This window comes from Mytilus galloprovincialis, chromosome 3, assembly GCF_965363235.1.
Source record: "Mytilus galloprovincialis chromosome 3, xbMytGall1.hap1.1, whole genome shotgun sequence".
Taxonomy (NCBI): domain Eukaryota; kingdom Metazoa; phylum Mollusca; class Bivalvia; order Mytilida; family Mytilidae; genus Mytilus; species Mytilus galloprovincialis.
Genome location: NC_134840.1, coordinates 86,703,699 through 86,726,592, shown reverse-complemented (window position 1 = coordinate 86,726,592; position 22,894 = coordinate 86,703,699). Strand labels below are relative to the sequence as shown.

The 22,894-nt window shown below is 32.7% G+C and overlaps 1 protein-coding gene across 5 annotated transcripts in view; it reads left to right on the top strand.

Moving 5' to 3' along the window:
* The window catches only part of LOC143069269 (uncharacterized), a 425,535-nt gene extending 408,611 nt beyond the window's left edge, over positions 1-16,924 (top strand). For 2 of the 5 annotated variants that reach the window (XM_076243818.1, XM_076243817.1), the window contains exons 2-14: positions 2,470-2,518; positions 5,858-5,946; positions 6,900-7,227; positions 7,685-7,770; positions 8,919-9,120; positions 9,695-9,814; positions 11,230-11,318; positions 11,828-12,032; positions 13,841-13,960; positions 14,230-14,318; positions 14,893-15,097; positions 15,352-15,468; positions 16,358-16,924. In XM_076243818.1, the coding sequence (XP_076099933.1) occupies positions 2,495-2,518; positions 5,858-5,946; positions 6,900-7,227; positions 7,685-7,770; positions 8,919-9,120; positions 9,695-9,814; positions 11,230-11,318; positions 11,828-12,032; positions 13,841-13,960; positions 14,230-14,318; positions 14,893-15,097; positions 15,352-15,465 (1,671 nt within the window). In that variant the 5' untranslated portion in view covers positions 2,470-2,494 and the 3' untranslated portion in view covers positions 15,466-15,468; positions 16,358-16,924. Of the gene's footprint in view, positions 1-2,284; positions 2,382-2,469; positions 2,519-5,857; positions 5,947-6,899; positions 7,228-7,684; positions 7,771-8,918; positions 9,121-9,694; positions 9,815-11,229; positions 11,319-11,827; positions 12,033-13,840; positions 13,961-14,229; positions 14,319-14,892; positions 15,098-15,351; positions 15,469-16,357 lie in introns of those variants that run through there. The other 3 variants (XM_076243814.1, XM_076243815.1, XM_076243816.1) reach the window with 2 other exon arrangements.
* Positions 16,925-22,894: the final 5,970 nt, after the last annotated feature.

Below are 22,894 nucleotides of genomic sequence, written 5' to 3'. Positions count from 1 at the left end.
TTCAAATGGAGTGGATTTAAGCAGTAAAAGGCAAACGTATATTCGGCTTTAAAAGGCTTCGACAAAATTTAAGCAGATTCTATATTTTTTCTTACGATTTGAGACCAAAAAAAATGCCAATGCTAAATATAAGGCAAAAGTCCGAGTCAGCCCCTTTTCCGCCATTTAAAAACATCAACGATCTCCTAATATTGTCATATATTATATGACAGTTGGTCTTAATGACTAAAGCTCAAGTATGGATCAACGGGCCGCTTTCACGCTTTAGGTTATGCAAATTGTCAAATTTTGTATAGATTATGCATGGAAATCCCAATTTCTTGTGATAAAAAGTAAACTATCCTTAATAATATTTATGTACGTTTCTGCAACAAAGCAGTTTATCAACAGGTTGTAGGTATCCCCATGGGCACTAATTGTGCCCCTTTAATAGCAGACTTATTTTTGATAGTTTAGTCTTAGATGCATGATTTTTTTTATTAGTTGTTAGTGGCTTTGAACTAGCTGTCAGATAACTGCGAGTACTCTCAGATATGTTCCTAGTGTCTTTTTGTTGTCGGGATGTACAAATACCCAGCCACGTCCACTTGTATTTTTGTCCATCTGATGAGTTCAGCCCTTTTCAACTGATTTTTATAGTTCCTTCTTATGTTGTACTGATATACTACTGTCCCAGGATAAGGTTTTTTTTGGGGGAGGGGGGTTGTGTGGTGTGGTTGGGATCCTGCTAACATGTTTAACCCCGCAACATTATGTATGCATGTGCCTGTCCCAAGTCAGGAGCCTGTAATTCAGATGCTGTCGTTTGTTTATGTGTTACATTTTTGTTTTTCGTTCATTTTTTTTTATATAAATAAGGCCGTTAGTTTTCTCGTTTGAATTGTTTTACATTGTTATATCGGGCCTTTTATAGCTGACTGTGCGATATGGGCTTTACTCATTGTTGAAGGCCGTACGGTGTCCTATAGTTGTTAATGTCTGTGTCATTTTTGTCTCTTGTGGACAGTTTTCTCATTGGCAATCATACCACATCTTCTTTTTTATATACACCACATAATTTTAAGATTAATATAGAGGAAGCTCTAATAATATGTTTTCAGATAAGAAAAATTGGGGTCAGCAGACTCGTTTTTTTGACCACACAATAAAATATGTAAATTCACAATACATGATTGTATCATTTATGTAAACGTTACTTTATCTGAGTTTTCTCCCCTTATGCGGCAAAGTTGTTACCTGCTATTTCAATATCCAAGACGGAGGAAAACACCCCAGCCACCTCAACTTATCAGATTGATACAAAGAGAAAAAAAACATAGCAAACAGCACAGACCGGACTTGACCGGGTGTATATACAGCCCTCACAACAATCAAGATACAAAATACAGACCTAAGAGTATTCGCAGTAACTTACAGCTCATGCAAATCCAATAACAACTTATACAAAATCATGTATCTAACACCAAATACAAATCAGTACACAACTTACATCCAATAAATTTATAGTTTAAAAGACGTCATTAACAGTTTGAGAAAATCTGACATTGTGCAACACAAACATAAAGCATTAAAAAGCTATCGACAGATTATAGTACCATCGATCAAGGTGCATATATGCATAACAATAATATATAGTGTGGTTTTAATTTACAGATAATGAAATCAATATTTTACCAATAAAAACAATATTTAAGGAGAGTATTATATACTGCAAAGTTGACATAATGATATGATATCAAAATTAAAAAGAAAGAATGCTATGAGTGCCAATGAGACAATGTCAACACTCAATGAAGATATAAGTAACTTAAGGTAACTGTACGGCCTTCAACAATAAATAAAACCCATATACTGTATAGTCAGCTATAAAAGTCATGCACATGATAAATTAAAAATCATTACAAACGGTGGAAAAATCTGCATATTTCCGAGTGATTTAGCCTACTTCCAACCTGGGTGATGTAACAGCACAACATAAAACAAGTTGTGTCACAGAGACAACAACCCGACCAAAGAGCACACAACAGGTTAAGGCCACCAGTGGGTCTTCAACACAGCGAGAAAATCTTACACCCGACAGGGTTTCAGCTGGCCCTACACAAAAATAAGTAATTATTCAGTGAAAATGGTTCAATTATCTAGTCTTGATAAGCCTTCAGTTCAAATATACAACACCCTACATGGCATTCCTATCTATATTATCTTTTCTGTAATATTGCTAATTAATTTGTTCATGACGTATGCCATTTAGAGTTATCGGTTTAAACATATATCCTTCTGATGACCACAGGTAAACCGAGATAACACATTCTTCCTTGATAAATACAAGTATCCAACGATCGCACTCCCACTCTATAAACCTCCTATCAACGTCTAAACAGGTGAGTCTACACACAAAGTTCGGCTTTTTTAATTTCTGAAATTTCAAATATCTATAGAGTCGATTTTGATTTTTGCTGATCTTTTGTAGGGTCACCACCAAGAGCTTGCCAAGATGTCGTATATGATAAATCGAGTGGTATGTACTTTTCCTTCAGTCTTTTATTTGTTCAAAGTATCAAACTTAGCACTGAAACAATACCTGTTTTAACCGATATGTTGGAATACAATTTTTAAACAAGATGACCTTCAATATAAACAGACAAATAAGATCCTATTTGGAATAAGTTTGTAAATATTTTTTCTTTGGATTTCCCCCCATTGTGCTCTTATGCTTGTATCAAAATCGGTCTCTCTTTTACGGTGAGTATATTTCCTAACTCATTCGCTGTATTCGTGTTCGAGTTACGCTTTTGGTTAATTTACTTCTGTATAGTACCTGATGAATTATTGATTTTATGAAGACAAGTCTGGTAAGACCTTTACCAAATGCTGTCTTATATATAAGGATTTAGTTTGCAAGCTTGGCATTTAATTAAGATCGAGATATCAAATCCCAATTTCTCGATGATGATGATGATGCTTGTATATTACGATTCGATCCATGACTATAACTTCAGGGAGTACCATGTTACTAGATCACAAAATGGCTTACCAAAAATGTGTTTGCTCATTATTGAAGGCCATACAGAACACTATAGTTGTTTACATCTACGACATTAAGTCTACATTGGTAGTCGTACCACATCTCTTTATTTTTTGTATTAACCCCACCATATTCGTTGTTGACCATCCTTAGCCAGGATTCCAGTGGTGGTCGTTGCATTGGCAGATCCAGGGGATTGGGGGGGGGGGGGGGGGTCCGGGGGTTGGAACCCCCCTTTTCTTTGGACGATCAATGCATTTGAATGGGAGCATATAGTTCGACCCCCCTTTACTCTGGGTTGGGACCACTTTTAAAAATGGCTGGATCCGCCCCTGTCGTTGGTTGAAGTCTACCATAATTAATTGTTGATAATTGTTATTAGCGTAAATCAGGCTGCAAGATTACTCTTATCATTTTTTTTATATTTTGTTATTCCGGGCCTACGTTATGGATTTTGCTCGTTGTTGAAACAGTATACACTCCTTGTCTTTTTGTCTTTGGTTAAAATTTGTCTCAGTGACAGCTTAAATGTAATAAAGAAATTCATCACTATTCTCATGTTTATAGCAGTAGCGGATCCAGAAATTTTCATAAGAGGGGCATTCTGCCTGCCTTTGAGGGGGCCCGCTCATGCTTCAGTGATTCCATATATAATCAACCATTTTTTTTAAAGGGGGACGGTCCGCTGACCCCTCCCTAAATCCACCTCTGTAAAGAAATTGTTAGTCTACGAAAATTCTAACTAAATCCACACATATGCAGCAGACATTAACACTTGATAGAAAACTCTCTACATGAAGAAATAACATATAATTAGTCTGTTTTGATGTATGACTTAGATTTCTAGATTTGTCACAAATATAGGCACTTATCATGGAATATTTTTTTTCAAGGTTGTGTTTACTTTTAACTTTTTTATGGCGTTAATGTGTGAATTCAACCTTGGCCTATTCGGCTGTGGATTCAGAGCCAATTTCGTTATTAAATAAGAAGATGTGGTGTAATAGACATAGACAAAATGACGTAAAAGTTAACAACTATAGATTACTATATGGCCTTCAACAAAAACAACACCCATTCCGCGTAGTAAGCTATAAATGCCCCGAAATGACAAATGTAAAACAAGGTTGTATACAATTTTAACGAATAAATCTATGTCCTGATTTGTGTACAAAACAATTAATAAACGAAATATGATAACCAGAAACAAACGACAACCACTGAGTTACATACTCCCGACTTGGGAAAGGCACATACAGAATAAGTAGCATTGATTATGGATCAGGATATAAATTTGATGTAAAATTTGAAAAAAAAACGTAAATATTTCCCCATAGCTGCGAGGTTACGACTTTGTCCAGAGTAATTGTTCACCATCATGATAGACAACTTCCAAGTTCGTGCATATCCCCGTACATTTACTATGATACAATGCTTTTTACCCCCAAAGTAAGAGCCAAGCGTTCAATGATGTCACTTACGCCGATTGACCTCGGTTCAACCGGCGTAGCTCATTCATAAAAAAGAACAAACTCAAAATTGGTCTATTGCATCAAAACTTCTAAATTGATAACGTATGGCATGATCGTAACACATGTTTTGTCTAGCAAAAGACTATATACCATCTGCAAGTTAAACATGTCACTGTAGTACTAGAGACTATACAAACAAGGAAAGCACGTCAATATTTGGCCTCCACAATTTAATAATGAATTGCATTCTTCATATGAATTGTACATGAAAGAACATTATCAGACGATGAGTAGGCGAGGTTTGAAGCTGGTCTCGTTTTCAACCCGAGATAACCCGACTACAAAGTTATTTTTATTGTCCTTGTCTTTACATTTGCGATCAAATCAATACAACCCCAATAAATTACAAATACATTTAATCCTGTTATCAAATATTTTAGGGTACGCCTGGTATATACCGGGTTATATCGGTTGATTTAAGAATAGTATATCTATGTGTCATAAATTCATTGATAACCAACTAAAATATTGTGGGTGAGATAACAAATGCATATTCAGCAAATGGAAAGGAAAAACTTAATAAAAAATTTAATCTGAAGCAATAACTTATGGTTCTGCGTTCCTATATCACTTATATCTTATAAACAATAATATATTCTTAACCTTTTTTAAGGAGATAAAAGTAATAAAAAAAACCTATGTGTATGTGTTTTGTACTATCAACGCACGTATACGCTTAACAATATTGCTTACAGCAAGTGTAATATTGTTGTTGAGTAAAATAGAAAAAGATTTGTGCAACTCGGGACAATAGACAAAAGCATCAACTAGAGCTTCAAGCATGAATGAATCAACAGTCATTCGAAGATACACAGAAACATATATAATTGCTACCACTGACTGTCCAGATTATAGATATTGAGCATACCCGTTGCAGTGTCTTTTACGTGGAGTTTGGCATGTTAGCTCACTGTTAAAATGTAGTTTGTCCATACATTTTTATTGATGAGTCGAGCTCGTTTGTTATGATCGAGGCATGTCCATCCCTATTTTCTGTGTTTGTTATGATCGACAGGCTGGTTTTCCTTGAAAAAAATCCCCCAAATTGTAAATAAGATAGTAGTTCTTAGTCCTTTTCCTCTTTTCCATCCATCTTATTATATTGACCAGTTACTGTTGAATTTTTGAACATTTTTATTCTTTGTACGTAACAAAAACTACTATAAGTTGTGGTTATTTAAAATACCAGTGTAACTTTTGAAGATATATCCTTTGTACGTAACACAAACTACTATAAGTTTAAAATACCAGTGTAACTTTTGAAGATATATTTATAAGATGACATTTTCTTTTCTTTTAGTACACACCATCGTCTTTCTATATCCCAAATGGATTACATCCGGGAAAACAATTCATCATGCGAGGAAGAGTCACATGGGGTACCGAAGCGTAAGTCATTCATTATTACTTGACTATTCATAACTTAGTTGAATACATAAATGGTACATGTAATAAACTGTCTTTTAATTTTGTTCCAAATAAAATTGAGAAAGGAAATCGGGAATGGGTCAAAGCGACAACAACCCGACCACAGAGCAGACAACAGCCGAAGGCCACCAATGGGTCTTCAATGAAAATATTTGTTTGCCCAAAAAATCCTTTGAACTCTAGAATATGATGTTCGAAGAGGTTCAAATTGATGAAGCCTGTGATATAATTTTAAAGCAAATACTATTTATGAGTTCATACAATGCTAGTAGTCAGACGAGGGAAGCGACTTTTGAAGGTGTATAGCATAAAGTTGATGCCCATGTGACTTTTTTTTTAAAGTATGTGTCCAAAAGTCCTAACAAAGAAATAGACAAAGGCTTTAAACGTCGTATTTATACGACTGTTCATTTCTACTGATTAGTATGTTATACCCAGTCAGGTTGTAAAGTATTCAATTGGTATTACAAAAAAATGCATATGCTGATATAATTTTCAAGTTCAAGGAAAAGTAAATAGACCATGTCACAGATATTGGTAAATTTTTGCATACAACTTTAACTGAAAATCGAAAATGATGCTAGAATCCCTTTTATTTTCTGAAATTATTACTTATTCTTTCACAGAAGTTGGAAATTTTAAAGAAAGCACATAAAATCGGTGAAAAAACGTTTTTAACTCATCAAATCTCTAACTTCAAATTTATAGATCTTTCTTTAAATATGTAAGTTGCTGATATATAAATTTCGGTTTAAATGATATAAGATAATAATAAACAAGCTGACGTGCACTAACTTATTCGTTGGGAAAGCTCATACATACATAGTGTACTTTAATGGCTATTTGGAAGTGATTATAACTTTTGATATATGTATCCACGTGATAACTAACATTCGAATATCACGTACATTTAGATTTGCAATCAATTTACAACAAGACGAGAACCCACAGGGAGGTGACATCGCATTCCATTTCAACCCCCGACCATCACAAGGAGAGGTAATCAGGAACTCGTGCACTGGCGGTGATTGGCAGGACGAAGAAAAAGAACAGCCACATTTCCCATTTGATGACGGTAGATCATTCATCCTCCGTATTGAAGTTACTGCCAGTGAATTCAGAACATATGTCAACGGAAAACCATACATCAACTACTCACACCGTGTTGATTTGGGAGATGTCCATTTCTTACACTTGACAGACGGTGCTGAATACTATGACATCACTTTTGTTGATAGATATGTAAGTAGTCTAAAACCATCATGTTTGCAAAATATGTTAATATAAGATGTGAAAAAATAAAATAATATGGACTGAACCCGTTCCAATTTTAAATAGCAATAATATAAGGTGAAACAACATATATCATCTTCCGTTTCATCGAAGACTTCTAATTCATCACCTGGAATAATTGCAATGTCGAAAATAAAATTCCTGAATGTAACAGGACAGGAAAAGATACAGCATAATAAAAAGAACCCAGAAAAAACTCCGAAAGAGACAAGTAAAACAATAACATAAAGACACACAATCAAAATGTACACGAACCCTAAAACATTTGAAATTAATAGTTTTGCAGTAAAATCTGCAGTTAATCATTGAATAGTAGCCATGCTTTTGAAGAGGAGGACTATGCTGTTCATGAGTATTTTTGTAAAACAAATGTAAATATCACTTGACTTGATCTTACGTTTTTCAGGGTTTGCCATATAGAACAGAGATTCCAGGAGGTATGCAAGTCGGAAAAGCCGTCAGAATCCGAGGAGCAGGAATGGACAATGAACCGTACGTACAAAAATATCTCTATATATCTATCGTCATTTCGGAAAGTATAAACAGATTTTTCATTGCAGTTTGAAAAAAAATGCTAAACATTAATAAACAATAAAGCGTCTTTATACTTATCATGTATTGACGTCATTATCAAAATTAGGACTCATGAAATTTATAACGTGTTGTTTTCATGTTTTACTATCTACTACCTCTTTTTTTTTTGTTGGCGTCTTTGGTTTATTAATTTGTATGTTTGTTGGGAATTTTTAGTCAGTTGTGTTATATGTCTGGGATGTAAGTTTCACAGTATTAGCTGCTGGGTCACTGTTGTTGTCACTTTAACCTATTACGTCGGTTTGAATATTCTCCCAGTTTTGTCATTATATAGAAACTATAAACAAATGTAGGATGTTTAGCTAGTTATGACACCAAGTTTAACCCATCATTTTCTTCGGGAAATGCCTGTACCCAATCAGGAATATGGAAGATGTTTTACTTGTTTCCGTGGAATGATAATGTTTGATTTTGTCAGTTTTGATTGACTTCCCTTGTAGAACTTTGCCTGGGCGTTCTGTATATTTTTTTTTTTTTTTTAAACAGATAGTTTTGTATTGTCACAGGCGTGACAAATCTAACTCCATCTATAAGGAATTCATTCTATCTATTTGATTAAACATTCCTAAAAGTTTCTTTCCTTACTCCCCAATATTACGTTGGACCAATGATAACATTATGACTTAAATAAATATAGGGATGAGGAAGCTCAATTCTTTAATTTTGAGGAAAATGTCGTATTTGATAAGAAAAGTATTTGTTGATAACTACGTTCATAATGATATTTTCGTATGATTTTTAAAAATCACCATTTTCTACATAAGAAAAGGCCTTCAACATGTCAGGAATATGACAGTTGTTTTCCATTCGTTTGATGTGCTTCAGCTTTTGATTTTGTCATTTGATAAAGGACCTTCCGTTTTGAATTTTCCTTGGAGTTCGATATTTCTTTTATATTTTAGTTTTTCTATTTGATAACAATAAAAATATACTTCATAAACTTAAAACTCCGAAAAACTGTGACAAGATAGTTTGGTTCATTTACCTTTTTATTGCAATTGATAATAGTTTTCCCATAAAAATAATGATCATTGTCATTGAAATAGATTCAGCATCAACTTTGGATGTGATTGTGAGAACGAGACATGCGCTTTTCACTTCAATCCAAGACCAAACGAAGGTGTAGTTATTCGTAATGCAAACCTTGGTGGCTGGGGAGACGAGGAGAGAGATTATGAGGCAGATTTCCCATTCAGCCCAGGACAATACTTCGACGCTCTGTTTGTGTGTACTGACGACAAGTATCATGTAAGTGAACATAACCAAGGAATAAGATGTGAAGTCAAGTGATACCATCATTCGTTAGATACATTCGACTGTTTCGATTACTTAGCTGTCAAAATCAACTTCATATCTGTACAAGTGTCCCTGTCAGGTCCCTACCATACAAATGATGCTCAATAACTTCACATGCTAATTATTTTCTTGAGGAAAAAAAACCGAATAGCAATATCACATCTTTACAATATTTATAGAATGTATTTCATAGTTATACATTGTATTCAATAGATAATGATTCAAAAATAATAAAAAGTAGTATAACAAGTAAGCAAACGCTAACATACATAGATTCCTGACTAAGTACAGGAAATTTTAAGGAAAAAAAATAGTGGGTTGAACCTGGTCTTATATGACATTGTTAAAAACATCGCTAACATCGCTACAATTGAAAAAGAATACAACTTAACAATAATGCCATTCTAAATATGAACAAATTGGTTTTTATACACACTACTTGACATGTCAAGTCTTTTTGTCATGTATACGTTGTATTACAAGATTATGTATTAAATAGTGGTATAAATTTTATTCTTATATATAGGTGTACGTAAATGGAGAGCATTTTACTGATTTCAACCATCGATGTGGAGTGCCTGATGTGTCTCACTTTCATGTACAGGGAAATATGGACATCAAAGACGTGGAATATTTTGAACCATTGGTAAGTTCATTTTTAACAGCACAGAATCTATAACGAAGGATATTTAACAAAAGAAGTGTGTAGGCGGAAAGTATTATACATAAACTGTTATCACAGAGATATGGCTCGCCTTTTTGTAACTTTGATTATGCACATGTTGAAATCAAGATAGCAATACTTTAACATCTTACACAAGTTATGCAAATACTTAAAGTCAATGAACCATGACTGAGTTACATGGCTAAACAATCTCCATGTTAACGAGATGTACCAAATACTATTGAATTATTATAAGTCGTTCCCAAACCTAAATACAAAAATTAACTTGTAAACTATGTGAAAGTTTCAAAGTCAGTAAAGCATGAAGAGGGGTGGGGCTATAAAATCTCCATGGAAACAATACTTGTAAATTTAAATAAATTTGCATACCAATATCATTGATTTAACATTAGCAGTTCATCGTAAACAGATCTTATCACAAACCAATACATGATAACTTACAAAAATTTTCAAAGTAAATAGACCATGACTAAGGGGGCGGAGGAGCCAAATTATCTCCATGGAAATGAGATGTGCCAATGCTTATACAACTGAATACCAATTAACATTGGCCTACCACTAATGATTCCCCTTGAACTGACCTAATCACAAACTGATAACTTACAAAAAATTAGACCATGACTAAGGGTGTGGAACCAAATTATTTCCATGGATTGTTATATGCCAATGCTTATACAACTGCATACAAAATATCATTGACCTACCAGTTATGGTGCCCCACAAACTGACCTAAACACAAACTAATACATGTAAAATAAGCAAAAGTTTCGACGTCAATAGACCATGACTGAGGGGGCAGGGCCAAATAATCTCCAAGGAAATGAGATGTGCCAATGTTTATACAACTGCATACCTTATATGATTGACCTACCACTTGTGGTTCACCATAAACTAGACCTAATCACAAACTAATACATTGTTGACGCCGTCGCCCTCGCCGTCGCCGATGCGCGAAACAGCATACCTATATGTCTCGCTTTTTGACTCCGTCAAGGCGATACAAAAATTAGGCAAAATTGTAGGGATGAAAAAGTACAAAATAAAAATGTTAAAATAACAGAAGTTTAGTACTAACATCTAACAATTTGGAAAATTAAGACTAAGGCATTATTAACCCTTTTAGACGCTTACAGAACAGTAGTCAAATTAAACATAAACGAAATCATATCAAATGGAGAAGTAAACACAAGAACCTTGGGAAGATACAGTAAGTTACTTTTCAAAAATGGTGATTGGAAAATTCAAATAAAACATTAAGACATGATATGAAGCGAATGTTGGAGTTTTTTTTTTGTCTCGTTAGTATTAACAATTTCAAATTTTCAGGGATTGAAGTACTCAACAGAAAAACTAAATGAGATGTATTTGAATTTTAGGAAGACGATTTTGTCAAACAGATTCCATCTGGAATGGAGAAAGGAGACGTAGTTGTGTTTAAAGGATTTATGAGACCAGGAGGCGATGTGTAAGTTGAATCATATAATTTTATTGAGATATTGTTCAAAATAGTACTAAATAAGCTAATAAATACAGTAAATATCTTGTGAGGTTCTATCCTTTCATTGTTTGACAAAACCCGTATATATATATATATATATATAATAGGGAATTATTTATTGAACAATTGTTGGCTCTTGCATTACTTGCTTTTGTTACGGAGGTAGAATCTTAAAACTGCAAAAGTAAAAAAAAAAAAAAAAATATGAAATGTATAAATATTTTTTACCAGCATCATAATTAAAATGATGTGGAAATATTTTTCATCAGTGTCCCATAATAATCTCAAATGATGTCAATTTAATTATCGAACAAGTTAAGTAAAATTATTTCTCCACTGATCTTTTTACCTCTTAAACAGTCGATTTCACTGCTGGTGGACACTATCTTCAAATTTGTTGTTCATCAAAAGTTGAATTATTTAATACACTATTATTTAGAATGACAAAAATATAGTTCAATCATCTTTATTCACAGATTTTCGGTAAATTTTATGACCGGATACACAGCCGATTCAGACATTGCCTTACATTTCAACCCTCGTATTAGTGAGGGACAGGTTATTATGAATTGCTGCACTGGAGGAGATTGGGGCGAAGAGGAAAGGGCAGATATTCCATCTGTTATTGCAGAAGGAAAACCATTTGAAATCAAAATTGTAACAAAGAGGAACAAATTCAAGGTAAAATGCGAAACTTCTGAAAACAGTTAAAACTAAGTTACAAACGCCCAAAAGACCTGCAAAGACTTTGGCCTTTAAGGTCCCGTTTATCTTTGATTAGTTTTGTAATCGCTATTTTACGAAATTTTCTTTTGATTTTACTAACTAATCAAAAATTTCTCAGCACAGTAGAGTGAGACGAAAAATTTACGAAAAAAACTAAGGCTGCACCAGCTGTTGTCAATGTAAGCATCAACGTCGTCATTCGCAAAATAGCGATAAACAGATTATCATCGATTGCTTTTCTTACTTTCACCGTACCGACTCGAGCGAGAAAATCCATCTCGTTGAGATGACCAACGATAGTCTATAAATATATTCATTTTGGTTTTTTTTTACTTTTGGGGTTTTGCCGGTTCTGGAGAAAGAAGATATAGAAAAGCGGTGCAGATGTATAGATTTTTAAGTGTTATGTTCATGATTTAGCACTAGGTTGTTAATCAGTCAGGATTCCGTATAACATATTATATTACCATTTCCACACATTGGGGGTTCATGCGAATCCCTCATTTTCAGTTTTCCAATTTTAGTCAGTTGTATGTATGTCTATGATGTATCTCTACACAGATTTGGCTGCTGGCTCCCACTTACTGTAATAACTTTTTATATATGTGTTTGGGTTGTTCATCTAATTTTGTCAATGTTACGGAACAATAAACAACTATCATACAAATTGAAGGATACGCTAGCTGTAAGCCCAGGTTTAACCCTCCATTTTCTTTGGGAAATGATGTTACCAGTAAGAAACTTACAGCTGTTTTCACTCGTTCTGTTGGTTGATAATGTTTGATTTTGTCAGTTTTCATCGACCTCTCCTTATTGAAATTTCCTTGCAGTTCCGTATTTTTTAAAGACTATTTTGTTACCTTGATTTGTCTTCTACTTGGATCATTTACAGGATTTGATCATTGCTTAAATGAATCGATGAATAACGTACCTGTTTTTAAATTCTACGTCGGTGAATTAAACATTATCAAGATAATAAGGTTCAAACTCCCGAAGGCAAACTCATCTTAAATGAATTTTGATATTCTTTCTTGGTCCGTTTTGGTCCTATAGCTCCTCACAATTTTATATATTTGAACTTCCTTAAGGGGCTTTCAATCCTTTTTTGTTTGATCATTCCTGTTGAAATTAATTCCAGAAAAGCACTTCTTACCCACCAAATTTGTAACTTGGTATTTCATTTTAAATAAATCGTTGAGAAAATTTCTTTCTGGTATTATTCGATAACAATTTTGTCATTTCAATAGTAGATGTAAGCCAAAACCTTAACAGATAAATTGCCAAAATGTTTCATAATTGTATTGCAACAATAAATCTATCTATTGCTCGTTTGAAGTAAGGAAAAAATAAAAATTAAAACATCGAAATTCTCACTAAACATCAAGGAGGTACGCTCAGAACCAATCTTTGGAACACTAAGGTAGCTTTTATCAAAAGGGATTAAAAAAAATGTGGAAACCGCGTGAGGCCTGTTTTGTGTTAGAAGTCTTGAATTCTTTTATCTAACTTGCAAACCCGGTTGAAAATTTTAAAATAAAAAGCTAAACACGTGAAGTAGAAAAGATCGAACCTCGCTCAAACAACTCAGCGAATCTTCCACGTCAACTTTGCAAAAGATGGTCACAAATTCAATTTTAATTTTGGGAAAAAATTGTTAGAATTACAGGAATTTGTTGCCAAACTTAAATTGAAGGAATGTTGTTTCTAGAGTACATATCTTATTTTATGGTATGTTTATAATAGAAGATATAATTTTTCTGCAGGTTTATGTAAACGGAAACAAATGCATGAAATTCGATGCTAGACTTAACGTGGAGGACATCAAGGGGATAATGGTTAAGGGAGAAGCCTTTATCTACCAAGTTAAACTAGAAAGAAAACTGGTAAGTTTAACCAACTTTTGATTTGAATTAACAAAATGATGTGTTTTTCGTTTTTTGTTTGTTTGTAGAGGATAGTTTGCAAAATGTTTAAGTTTGCAAAATATTTAAGTTTGCGGAATAACGCGCGTGAAACCAATTTATTTGTTGCAAAATCGACATACATTAACAAGTCTCATTATTGTGTATAGTGTATACGTTTAAGTATTAAAAAATGATTGTGAAATTGTTGTTTAAAAGCTGTCTTCATATTCAACTTGCTGTTTTTACAGGAAAAACCAGTTGTAGAGAGTCTACCATTTGGTCTTAGAGAAGGCGGATGGATCGTTGTTCAAGCCATCCCAAAGAAAGGATCAGAAGGGTAAGAAATATTTTTAGAATACAGATAAAACGTCTAATTTTCGTTCATTTTAATTGCTCAGGTTTCAACAAAGTCAATCACTTAAGCAACACGACGGGTGCCACATGTGGAGCAGGATCTGCTTACCCTTCCGGAGCACCTGAGATCACCCCTAGTTTTTGGTGGGGTTCGTGTTGTTTATTCTTTAGTTTTCTATGTTGTGTCGTGTGTACTATTGTTTTTCTGTTTGTCTTTTTTATTTTTAGCCATGGCGTTGTCAGTTCGTTTTAGATATATGAGTTTGACTGTCCCTTTGGTATCTTTCGTCCCTCTTTTCAATCAATGTAACCTTATATGAATTTTTTAAACATTTACAATTTATAACATAATGTATTTTTCCGCTGCACTATAAATCTTTGTCACTTTGTTTATTTTGTTAAATATCACAGAATTATGCTCTTTGTACTTTTTATGGATTAATTTGCAGCATTTTTTAACTAATGATTAGCAAGATCCAATATTCGTTAAACTTTTAATGTCAATTTGTTTTGTTTGATATATCCGTTTTATGAATTTTAATAATTTCCACTTATAGCTTTGCTGTAAACTTATGCTGCGGAGAAGATGATGATTGTGATGTAGCATTCCACTTTAATCCACGTCTACAGGAAAATTGCTCAATTAGAAACACGTTTTCTGGAGGAGACTGGCAAGAGGAGGAGCGTGACCAACCATGCTTTCCATTTGAAAAGAAGGAAACCTGTGAAATTGCCATCAATATAAAGTCCGATAAATTTGTGGTACGGGATTATTTTATGCAAAGATTATCATTTAAAATTTTTAATGGAAAATACATTTGTATCATTTATGTTTATTTTCATCTCGCGCCAACAGTTACTTGACTATTCGACAAAAGAGACAATTATTCTATTTATAAAGTAAAAGAGTTTAAACAATAATAGCTTTCTATAGTATCAAAATATTATTCATATCTTCTTAAAATCCGATGATGTAAATTTTAAATTATCTAACCAAAACTTTGCTCTGATTTTAGACGTATGTAAATGGAGAACATTATATAGACTATAACCACAGACTTTCACTCGATAGTGTGTGTCACCTGAAACTGACAGGACATGCCGAATTTTATGAACCAGAGTTCTTGTAAAAGGTAATAATTGTATGAAAACTACACTATTCACTCAGTGTATCATCCGTCAAATATTCAGTGATTCGCAACTGACATTACATTTTTTTAACTAACCCGTCAAAGATACCAGATTCATAATTTGGTACTGCAACCCTGACCTTCGTCTAAGTTAGACTAATCAGTGGCGCTTGAATAAACAGTGAACATTAAACACGGAAAGTCCTTAATCAAATGGCAAAATCAAAAGATCAAACACATCAAACGAATTGTCATATTCCTGAATTGGTACAATCATTTTCTTATGTAGAAAATGGTGGATTAAAGCTGGTTTCATAGTTAGCTAAACCTCTTACAAACATTACGAAGTTGAAGAGTATTTATAACTGAAATTCCTAAAATGTTTGATTTTGATTTTGATTATTATTTTTAAGTATATATCTTTTGGGTGAGGTAAATTTATAGAGTGTTAATTTCATTTAACAATATTTATTTTGAATTATACGACTATTCTGATATCTAAAGATGTAACACATCGAAAACAATACAAAACACGTTCTATAATCGATTTTCACTGTAAAAATAATCGTTAGATATTTAAATTCATTTACTATTGTCTGTAACCTAAATATGACGTAAATGGAAACTGGTTTGATGTCAATATTTCCTTGTACAGTGAAACAAAAGACAATTTACTTGACTTATCCTTTCTAATTATCAACTACAAAGGACGTTGAGTTATTCTTCCTTATGATTACCTACAAAGGTTGTTGAATTATATTTTTTTTCAGTAACTACATAGGTTATTGAATTTCCCCATCTAATGATTATAGATCGTTGGTTTATCATTTCTTGTTATACACTACCATGGTTGTTGATTATTTTCTAAGGTCATATGCCATTTTTTTTCCAGAAATTGGCATTATTACTATCATACGAGAATATCATCGCCATATACTGCAAAGACAATCAGCTTATACATTATAAATCTGTGATATATAGAAACAAAATAGTGAATAGTAGAATCAGTACCTGTCTGTTAAAACAAAGTGTGAAGGAAGAAGTATTTGCTTAGGCAGTTTTTTTATAATGAACACATTGATATATGAAGAAATAGATGTATTAATTTTGTATAAAAAATTCAAAGTTGCAAATTGTTCAACATGCTAAAGGCTGGTCAATGCCTTTTAAAAATGTCAAATATTTGAGAATTTCTTTTTGCCTTAGCCATCAACTTGCTTAATTGCATGTAGTGAGAAACATATCTGGATGTAATAAAGGTATTGCAATATTTGCAGATTTCTGAAAAATTGGAGTTAACATAAGACTTTTCAAAAATCTATTTACAATTCAAAGTTGTAAATAATGGACACATACTGTATTGCTAGAATGATAACTTATCATAATTGTAATTTCTATTTTCTTATATTGCTTTGTTGCTGTTTATTATTGAATAAAAAACTTTATATTTATGTTTAAAGATATTTAATTATGAATTTAATTTGCATAACCATACAAACAAGAAAAACTTACATTAATATCCTTACATTTCTATTTACCACCAACTAAATATACATTTACACACTATACAGAAATACTGATTGACCGTCTGATTTGATTTAAGAATGTATTGCTTCATTTTATAGTATTATATGAATGCTGAGAAGAGGGTCGATAACTTGCATCTAGATGTGTGTGATGCGTTGGTCGAAGTATGATTTTATTTACCTAAAATGTCATACTCTTTCAATCCTTTATAAATACAAAAAAGAACAATTTCTGTTTTATCATTATACATTTCGATATTTTTTTTAAAACTCACCAGAGGAACAAGGCTTATGAATAATTAAGTACGGCGAAAAACTAATCGAAAATGGAAAAAATGGCCTTGAGATAAAAAAAAATGTCACCTAACCTTTCTCACACTGTTTTAGTTTCTAGCCCGGATTTGATTTTTTTCAATCGATTTATGAATTTCGAACAGCGGTATACTACTGGTGCCTTTATTTACATACTTGTAAAACAAAATTAGAGTTTGTTAGACTACCAGTCTACCAGGTTGTTTTGTTTGCACTTTTTTCTCCAGAAAGAAAAATTTATCAACTGAAAATTTATACACTATAATCTTGAAACATATTTTTAAATAAGTTTGCAAAACTTTTCAAGTAGCAAAAGAGAAGGCCCAGACAAAAGATATCAAAGGGATCAACAAACTGACAATGCCAGGGGAAAAACACAGAAAATGACATAAAGACCAAAAACACGACACATAAAACTATACACTGAGCAAGACGTACGACCCCCGCCCGTTTCCTCAATAAAAAAACAACAAAAAAAAAACAGTGGTGATCTCGGGTGCTCCGGAAGGATGGAGTGGGCAGTTTCGTCTTTGTTGACTAGATACGTCGCATAGAGAAACTTAGTGATGTAGATTTGTACAACATTTTATCATAAAAAAGCAGTTTTTGTTCCAATAAAGTATCTGTTTTTAAACAAGTTCGTATTGTGACATACTTAAATAAAAAAGCACACTACAAAGAATGATCATTAAACGTAAACAGTTTACAGAATCGTATTGTTTTATTTGACCGTATTGGGTTATATATTTTAAGATTTAGGAGTAAGCTGTTAATAAGTTCTAATAACTTTCCAAAGTCATCACTAATACCTGTCAATTCGTCCCTCAAATATCGATTTTATCCGGTTCCATACAGGTCCACATCAAGTAAGTCAAATGCTTGTACTGGTTGAACCAACTGTCTCTTTTTTTTATATATCATCTTCTATCTGTGCAAACTCTTTTTCCATTTTCAACAACGATGTAAAATTCCGTACACCCCTGATTACACCAAGATAACGAATTTATTTCTTATGAACAATTCCTTTACTCATTGTGAAACCAGGATGTAAAATTGTAAAAATGGTAATGAAAATTTTCCAGCGTAATATTTTTTTTAATGTCCATGTTGCTGCACTTTGTCAAATACTTTTTTACTTTAATTTTGGCAAAAAATCAGAAAATTGTTGTGTTCTTTTGAGTTTAAAAAAAAAAAAAAAAAAATAATAATAAATTTTTAAGTTTTTAAATTTTTTTATTTTTTTTATTTTTTTTTTTAAATTTTCTTCTTATTTTTTTTATAATTTTTGTTTTTGTTTTTAATTTTGGCAAAATTTTATTTATCCACGGGTGAACAAGGGTGGTGTGTTATTTACAGAGGGGTAGTCAACCTATCAGATTGCATAGGCGGATTTAGAGGGGGGCCCAGGGGGCCCGGGCCCCCCCTTTTTGGGAAAAAATTTGGTTGCTTATATAGGGAATCATTGAAGCGTGACTGGAGCGGGCCCCCTCTTAGGTCAGTCAGTGGGCCACCACTTATGAAAATTTCTGGATCCGCCACTGGATTGCAGTATTTTTGCTGCATAAGAAATAAAAGCTTTTACCAACATTATCTCCAGGTATATTATGCTTAGAGATTAGTAACATATCAGTTCTTTTCGTCAAGTAAAAATGTAAATAAAAGAAACCTTAATAGGCTATCACATATGTATGACCATAAAATCAAAACCCCTATATAAATAACCAAATTTTCTAATTTACACATTTTCTGAATATTTTACCTTAAGTTTTACTTCCTACGTGTATCCTTAATAATTTGTGCCTGTATCACCTTTCTATATGCTAATTCATTGACAAGTAAACTTTTTCCTAAAATGGTCTATATATATTCCTTTTTACCAAAAGTTTCGTTTCTGCAATTTTTGTTTGTTAGTTTTAGTATTATTGCGAACCCAATTGAACCTTTCCATAGATTCACCTTATAATTACCTGTCCATTTAAACTTTTGGCAGTTCTATTGTCCCATTGAACAAATACAACAGGTATTGTTCTGTGTCAATTTGTAAGAAAGCTCTAATAGAACAATATCACAAATTAAGTTGGAGAGACAAGAATGTTCAGTAAAGTAAGATCTACAAACACATCACCATCACCAAAACAAATTTTGTCATGAATCCATCGGTGTCCTTTGTTTAATATGGTCTGTATGCCCATATACCAAGGTGAGCGACACAGGCTCTTTAGAGCCATTAGTTAAAAGTATGAGTGAATTGAAACCACTCAGATTTACTTCGGTAAAAATAATGGAATATCGGTCAACTTGTCTACAACTGGGCCGAAATAAAAACACTTTATTCGTTACCCGTAAAAAAATTACAAATCAATTAAAAATTTGGTAGCTTTATGCATGATGAAAACAAATTATTTTATCATTTGATTTGGCCATTTGATTAGAGATTTTCCGTTTTGAATTTTCCTCGGAGTTTAGCATTTTGTGATTTTACTTTAAACGGTTCAGGAACAGCAATTATTTCAGTTCATAAATAGCTTAAACAATTTTATCTTGTTAGGCTGACCTATAGCTGTTAACTTCTATGTCCTTTGGTCTCTGGACAATCCTTTCACATCTCCTGATTTTTGTAACAACCTTATTAATGTTAATCTTCCTACTCATTACATTTAATCTATGATACAAAATTTAGTAGACCTATAAAAATTCAATTGCACGAGTTGCTTAATCTATTAATGTATATGTTTATGTTTACATGGTCATAGAAGGTCAACTCGATAGTTATTTAGATGGCGTCTTGGCTAAATTTCAAACGAAACGAAACTATAGTAATATCAATAATGTGGTCATTTTTATAAATTTCCTGTTAACAAAACTTTGGATTTTCGAAAAACTAAGGATTTTCTTATCCCAGGTATAGATTACCTTAGCCGTATTTGACACAACTTTTTGGAATTTTTGATCCTCAATGCTCTTCAAATTTATACTTGTTTGCTTTATAAATATTTGATTTGAGCGTCACTGATGAGTCTTATGTAGACGAAATGCGCGTCTGGCGTACTAAATTATAATCCTGGTACCTTTGATAACTATTTACATCTTATTGAGACCATGTCCTGTAAATTGTTTATTTTATACTTTTGATAGTTTGGAAAAATGTTTTACATTGTTATATATAAAATATGAGAATTTGAGTAAAATCGGTGAACATGAATTTGGCAGCTAGTGCCCCTTTAAAGGACACTTATCTCGATGCAATTGTTTAAATTGATCTGTTGCTGATTGTTTCCTGAATGTGGAACTAAGTTCTCTATTAATATAATACAACAAGCAATAGTGTATCGCAGATAAAATTACTTTCAAGATGTATAATATATGTTATTATAGAAACACTAAATTCATAGACGTAATGTATTAAAATCTTACACAGGTACTTGTTTCAGAATATTTTGTTTCTCTCCTATATACCTTAAGTTTATGACCCATTCTGTAGCCATTTTTGTACGTATTTTTTAAACTTCAATTGTATCAAAACTACAGATGTAATGAATAATAGAGATAGGCCATATTGTACATATACTTGATGCAAAGCATTATTATTAATTGTTTCGTTGCATTTAATAGAAAAAGAGTACTTTGTGGCAAATAAACCAAGATTTGTATAGAAAATCCACAGCCTTTAATACAGAGATTTTTGTTATAAAATTTGAAACTTAGATTACTCACTTGCTTTTCTATGATGTGCTAGTGTTTATTTTTTACATAAAGTTCTAGGCAACCTGTAAATTCCAAAATACCTCGTGCTGAGTCACTAAAGTCGAGTGCACCCTAAAAGGTGTACTTGATTTGGTCCATATTTTAATTTGTTTTAACCAATAGCTACAATAACAAACTCGTTTTAAGGAAATCAAGGCTAGCACTGCATGCAATAATCTTATATCTACCAGTCATGAAATTCCAAAATATGAGGGTACAAGGATAAATGCTGTGGATTTTCTATAAAATGTCCATATGTTTAGCATTGAATCAACACAAGGGTACATAATCCTTAATGTAACACAAGGTAGCTAACTCCTTAATGAGAAATTGTCACCCGCTCGGGAACTTTCGTTATATTTTGATTTTGATGTTATCTATCTCACTAAAACTTGTTATCCCGTAAATCTACATTGAAATATCTTCCAAAATGATGTAACTTAATTATGAGTGCGAAAATTAAAATATTGCAATTTTACAAACTATAAAAGCGAATAACTCTAGAAAAGTAAGTGTTCCGGCAAATTTGAACTCTCTCTGCGAGTCTTAGTCATTGTGTATTAGTTGCATAAAATTTGGATGAGGCAAACTAAAACAAGAGTGCGGAAACGAAAATGGGACGACGGAAGGACGGACGGAAAGACGGACGGGCGGTCAATGGCAACACTTAATGCCCCCGTTGACTACGGTGCAGTCAGGATTCTACTTCGTCAAAATTATCTCCCCATTACGCCAGTTCACAATCGTACAAATGGAAGCCATTGTAGAGATGACGCGCTGCCAATTTTGCTCTCGAAAACCGATAAATTTATCCACATTGCACCATTACGATCCTTATATGTCAGTTGTATTTTAAAAGACAAATGTATCAACTAGTTTATAAGCATCAGTTAATGATCTTGTCTGCATTGATTCAACTTAAAACTATTGTCTGATCGGTTGTCAGGTGGAATTTTCGAAAATTTATAAACATTTAAAAAAAATTCTAATTAAGGTAGATAGGGTGTCTTCCTCCATCTTGGATTTTTAAATACCAGAAAACGAGGTCTATATCTTTGATAAAATGTGCAAATTTTGAGATAAGTAGGTAATTCATGTGTAAGATTTTTCAATATAATATAGAAAATGCAATGTGTTTTATCATATTTATGGTTGTATTTTACCATTAACTGAATACTTTTGTTTAATTCAATTTTTTCCAACTTTGCCAAATAAGGGAAGATAACTCAAATGCAAGGGCAGATAATTCAGATTGTGTTATTTTTACAATAGAATGTGTTAGGAATTTACCCATTTTATTATTTAGCAAGAAAAAGAGTTCGGTGACCCCCATTTTTCTTTTTCTTATCTGAAAGAATAATATTGCAGCCATCTTCTCATATTTAATCTAAAAATTCTATGGTGTAGTTTTCGTTTTAATGAGGAAAATTGGGTTTTCCATGCATATTCTATACTAAATCTGACAATTTTGCACAACCTGTAGTGTGAAAATAAGTCTGGTGACCCATTCTTTTAATTAATGTTTTGAAACAAGCAGGTTATTTTGGCAAATTATCAAAAAATTCTATGGATTATAATTTAGACACCCCATCTACCTTAAATATATCGTGGAAGGGCAGACTAGATTTTTTTAGTGGTTAAAGACTATAAACCCTAGTTAACACACACAAAAATTATAATTTTTCGAAGATATGCATTTTCATCATCCAACTTGAAAGGCTGTCGTCAAGTACTTTCAGTAAAAAAAAATAGCTATTCGAACACACCTTTTATGTTTTTGTGATTCATTGTTATAAAGTCAACCCGTAGCTTTGATAAATAAAAATGATAGAATCTGAAGCGAGACG